Genomic DNA, 5,183 nt, shown 5'->3' with positions numbered 1-5,183 from the left:
ACATTAATCAATTTATCAATTCTTTTTTGACATCGAGTTCATAAATGAAAAAAATGGGTGGCTCTTATTAGAGATTCTTTAGGATTCATTGGATTCTATGCCCACTCTTATTATACTTGTAATTATTATGTTGAAGTGTTGAACACTGTAAAATTGATAATTTACTTTAAATGAATATTAATTATATATAATTAATTTAAAAATAATAAAATTAAATTACACTTAAAAAAATAGTAATTAAAATTTCACAAATATCCTAAATGTAACATGGTAGGAATTTATTATAATCTAACTAGATAATATTGATTGAATTATAAATAGTAAAATTTTAAGAACCAACTATTTATCTTAAAACTCAAAATGGTGTGGAAATTATATGTAAAAATAAAAAAAGATGTAGTCTATGGTGACCCTAATAATAATGAATTAGATTGCTGTAGTTTTTTAAACTATGTTGAATTCAATTTCTTCCTTTGAGCAAGGGGATCAAAATCAATACAAATTGGGAAGTCTTTTATAGAGAACTCTCCACATTCTCAGTTGACCAAGACTCTTTTATTGGATTCTAAAGAACAAACAAATATTTCATGGCCATAGTAGGCAAATGTCACTTCTTTTCATCATGTTCCATCATAGTAGGGACAACATTCAAATGAAGATTGAATGATGATGCTAACTCTTGACCACCTCCAAATTGAGGCTCTTTGGAAACAATCATCTTCCAATTGTGCTAAGACAGTTTGCAAAGTATGCAAAAAGAACATTAGAAATATCAAATTTTTGTATAGAAGATAGATTTTATAAAAAATTATTATAAAAAGAGTTAAACTTGTAATATAGTTATTAACTAAATAGAAGCAACACCTATAATTCAAAATTATACAAGTATGAGAAATGGCAATCAAGAATCCATAAGACACACAAACTACTAAGATAAACACAATAGCAATACAACAACATAATATAAGAAACTAACCAGGATCGGAACGACTAGGTTAAGGGAAGGCTGCATCAGTCTCGTTTAACCACTCCTTTAGTTTGGCTTCCTTATCTGCCTTGAATTCATCATAACTGTCTGATAACATAACCGCTTCACTATTTGACGAATTTTCATCAACCGGCGCTTCTCCTTCTTCATCTTTTTCCAGTTCTTCCTTGACATTATGACTTGACAGTGGCAATTCATCCATTTCTTCTTCTGGCAATTTGGATGTGCTTGCAGACGCCATTGGCAATGTTATAATCTTGGGATCTACAGAGTCAAGTTGAGACCACCCAAAGCTGTTGGTTGTTCTTTCTTTAGCCAACTTAAATACCGACGACAAATATCCTCCACTTCTTTCATCTTCCTTTGGAAAATAACCAGCAGTTCGCCAAGCAGAAGCAGGACTCCAAGAACTACTTCGACCCAAATCAGACCGGACAAAACCCTTTTTCGGTTGCTTGCTGGAGATTATCGCTAGAGATTTCTTTATTTCCCCTATCATTTCGTTGGCGATTGGCAAGCCACAGTCTTTCATAGACCTCATCATTGTGATGGAATCTTCTAGATCTTCTGTGTGCAGATTTATCATGTGTGATTTGCCACTAATGCTTTCCTTGAGGTTGACGAGGTTTGGTATTGCATTCTGGGCGTGCTGCTGAACAAAGAAAAGGCCCACTGAGGGCTCGTTTGCCACGTATTTTATCATGTCGGCGACGCTTTCGTTTATCTCCACGAAACCATCTGATGTTGAGAACTCGTGCATCTTCTTGAAGACAAGTGGTGCTTCATCACTGGTTAAATTTTAACCTCTATTATAATGGTGATTCAATTGGAAAGACCAAAGAAGTTGAATATTAATCTACCATCAGCCTCTGAAAATATGCAATATTTTTTCTATAATCTATGCAGCACATCTGGTAATTGCATAAGCACACAAGACTTTGAGTAAGTAATGAACTGTTTTGTTTCAAAATATTTCATGTTGATCCTGATATGGAAAAATTTACATTTTTTATGTTTGCCAAAAATGATCCAGAAAAATAATCTTATCATGATTTAAACAAAATTCTTTAAACCAAAATAAGCAAAAATGTATACTCTAGAAAATCATTTGTATACCAAATGAAGCAACAAAAACCACACTTTAATCTTGATCGGAAAATAATCTGAATCATGAAAGAATATACCTTATACCAAATAAAACAAAACAAAAAACACTTTTAATTTCAAGTTTGACGGTTTTCTAATAAAATCGTGATAAAGATTGGAACATATACCAATTTCAGCCAATAGACTAATATCAAGGCATCTATCCTACATACTGAGAATTAGAAATGATATTAGGTAAAACCCAAACCAAACAAAAACCAGTCTATAAGTACTTAACCCATTCACTCATTCTGATTTGGGTTGGGTTGGTAGGGATTGGGTAAATCCATTCTACCCAAATTATATAAAAATAAGGGGGAGCCAAATAATATAAATATAAGGGGGAGTTTGATAAAATGAGATCCAACCTATTTAATTTTATATCAAACTAAATTTACTTCAAATTCAAAGATACCAAAACAATTTTACAAGATTTATATCTTTAATCATGTTTTATGAAGCCTGTTACTTTCATCGATAGATCAGTCAAATAAAATTATATGAAATAAAATATCTTAACATAATAAATAAATTCAAGTTATTATAAACAAATATCAGATTAAAGTTATTAAGAGAATAAAATTTTAATTACATGAAATAGTTGTACATGTAATATTCATCACATATTAAATTGTTACATGATATGTGAATTGAATAACTCATAATTATAAACTATTACCTCTTTTATCATTACAGCTATTTATTATTATAAGTGCGGAAATATCAGTTTACAGCCCAAAATTCAAACAAGGCTTAACTAAAGCTTAAATATAAATGAAGACAAAACTAGGGGAGGAGTCAGAAACTGGGTCTAGGGAACAAGGAAACGTGCCCAAGATCCCAGCAGTTCCTACCCACTAGGATAACAAGAGTATTTTAATAATTCAGGGGGCTTACGGGTTATATCATATATTACGTTTTCTTTAACCGATTAAGTTTTCTCAAACTAAAACTAGCCCCAAATAAACTACCCAAACCCGGAGAAAGTTGTTTGGAACAGGTTGGGTTTTGAGTTTACCTGAAAATTGTTCACCCCTACTCAGGAATCAAGGGATGTACTGGACTGCAAGTTCTTCAAAACTGGATAGATAACTTTTTTAATTTAGTAAGGTAGCACGACTCCTAACAGTCATGACCCCACTTCAACATAAGACGTTCTAAGTGGAAATCGAATCCATGACCTTTGGTCTCTTAGACATTAGACATTGACTCTTACCACTTGAGCTACCCTAGAGGGTTTCAAACTGAATAAATAATCTCGTTCACAAACTAGGTGCTCTAATTAATCACATATATATATATATGTGTGTAAGCGCTTTTTGCGAAGAAAGATGGGAATACCTAATTTTCAAAAAGTTTTCCACAAAGAAGAAACTAGGATGAAAGCTTGTTTTCCATTCTATGTAACTAATTATTGGTACCTCTATATAGTTATTCATCTATATTCGACTAAATTGTTTATAAATCCTGTGTACCTGTTTTTACCTTTTACAAAAATAGAACAATAATTATTAGACACTAGTAAAATATTCTATCATATGGTCTATGCAACAATTTTAATGAACAATTTGAGTGAACTACTAGGATGGAGAAAAATATATACTTCATATATATTGACCTAAGCAAAAACTAATTTGGAGATATAACAATAAACCCCTTTGGAAGGTGGAAAAGATGAAGCAAATATGCTTACATTGAGATGCTATGAAAGCATACTTATGCAACAAGTTGAGGCTAATTTTGGTTGAGAAATATGAGATCCTAGAAAGTGCAACACGCATACATAACTACTTTGTGACATATTATGACCATATTTGAAAATACTTTTGTTTATGAATCTGTCAATGAAATTTTAAATCTGTGAGGAAAAGTTCTGATACACCTTGGAAATCCAAATGTGATCTCATCTCTTGGATAAGAAACCTTACATAAATAAATGGCGTTTTCAAACGAAGTCCAAGTTTATGAACTTGGAAAACCAATAGTACTCAATCTACCTATCTCCTTATCCATAATTTTAGTTTGAAAAGGAAAACATTAGTCAAATTAAGGAGATCTTTCTTATGTTAAAGGGAGGTGGAGTGGAGGGTATACCCCATTCTATCATTGTCTTATTTTAGGGTGGGATTAGATATCTAAAATCTAAAGTATGACTCATCCAATATAGGTTTATTAAAAACAAACACTTTAAGACACAAGATTGCTAATACCCTTACAAAGAGATGAATGGAAGAAAAATGTTTATAAAAGAGTTGCATATCCTTACTTGAACATAGATCAAGCATCCAAAGGTGTCTTCAGGATATACCACACCCTGCAATCTTTTAGATTCCTACAGAAAAAAAATACTGCAAAACAACATTTTGTTAGCTTCCAGCTGCAACTTTTTACAGGAAACAAATACGGATCTTGATATTTCTCAAAGATAAATTATCAAATTGATTAGCATACACTGAAATCTAAGATTAGGGTATTGAGAATCCAAAGTTAATCTTTGAGAACGATCGATTAGGACCAAATGCTGATATCAATTGAATGACGAAGTTGGTATCTAAAACGAATAGGTAAAAGAGCTTACTTTTCAGTTTCTTCTCCTCCTCCTGAATCTGAAACTAAATCCAAGATGGAATGAATGAATCCACTAAAACAAGAACATGAAGAGATTGGATAGGAGACTCGTCGGCGGAGGTATCCAATTTCAGGGAACAATGATTGGATCTTGCCGCAAGGGTTATCTTGCTGGAGAATATGTTTAATATTATTAAAACTAACAAACTAGTTTAAATGAATAAAGGGGAGAATATTTAAATAAATAAATAAAAAATAAATCAAACAATAGACATGTTTGATTTAGGGCAAAATTACAAATTTAGATTAGTTTAATCAACAAATCAATATTTTTACCCAATTCACATATTATAAATTAAATATACATATTATTTTGTACAAATTTGTAAAATTATATACAATTTTTATGACAAAATTATTATTAAAACACGATAATATTTTAGCAATGTGTTTTACAAATGATTTTATAAACTATAGTGTA

At 31.3% G+C, this 5,183-nt stretch overlaps 1 protein-coding gene across 3 annotated transcripts; it reads right to left on the bottom strand.

The window, feature by feature from the left end:
- Positions 1–792: 792 nt before the first annotated feature.
- LOC124940408 lies at positions 793–4,887 on the bottom strand. Of its 3 annotated transcripts, none has more exons than XM_047480924.1 (3): positions 4,713–4,887; positions 4,401–4,482; positions 793–1,857 (listed from the first exon to the last, which is right to left on the bottom strand). In XM_047480924.1, the coding sequence occupies exon 3, from the start codon at positions 1,746–1,748 to the stop codon at positions 996–998; it is 753 nt and encodes a 250-aa protein (XP_047336880.1). In that variant the 5' UTR covers positions 1,749–1,857; positions 4,401–4,482; positions 4,713–4,887; the 3' UTR covers positions 793–995. The 3 variants fall into 3 exon arrangements, with proteins under 3 accessions (XP_047336880.1, XP_047336879.1, XP_047336878.1); XM_047480923.1 differs by having other exon boundaries at positions 793–1,794; XM_047480922.1 differs by having other exon boundaries at positions 793–1,776; positions 4,713–4,886.
- Between the last annotated feature and the right edge of the window lie 296 nt (positions 4,888–5,183).

This window comes from Impatiens glandulifera, chromosome 5 (assembly GCF_907164915.1).
Source record: "Impatiens glandulifera chromosome 5, dImpGla2.1, whole genome shotgun sequence".
In the NCBI taxonomy this organism is placed as follows: Eukaryota; Viridiplantae; Streptophyta; class Magnoliopsida; order Ericales; family Balsaminaceae; genus Impatiens; species Impatiens glandulifera.
This window is presented reverse-complemented; position numbering and strand designations above follow the sequence as displayed.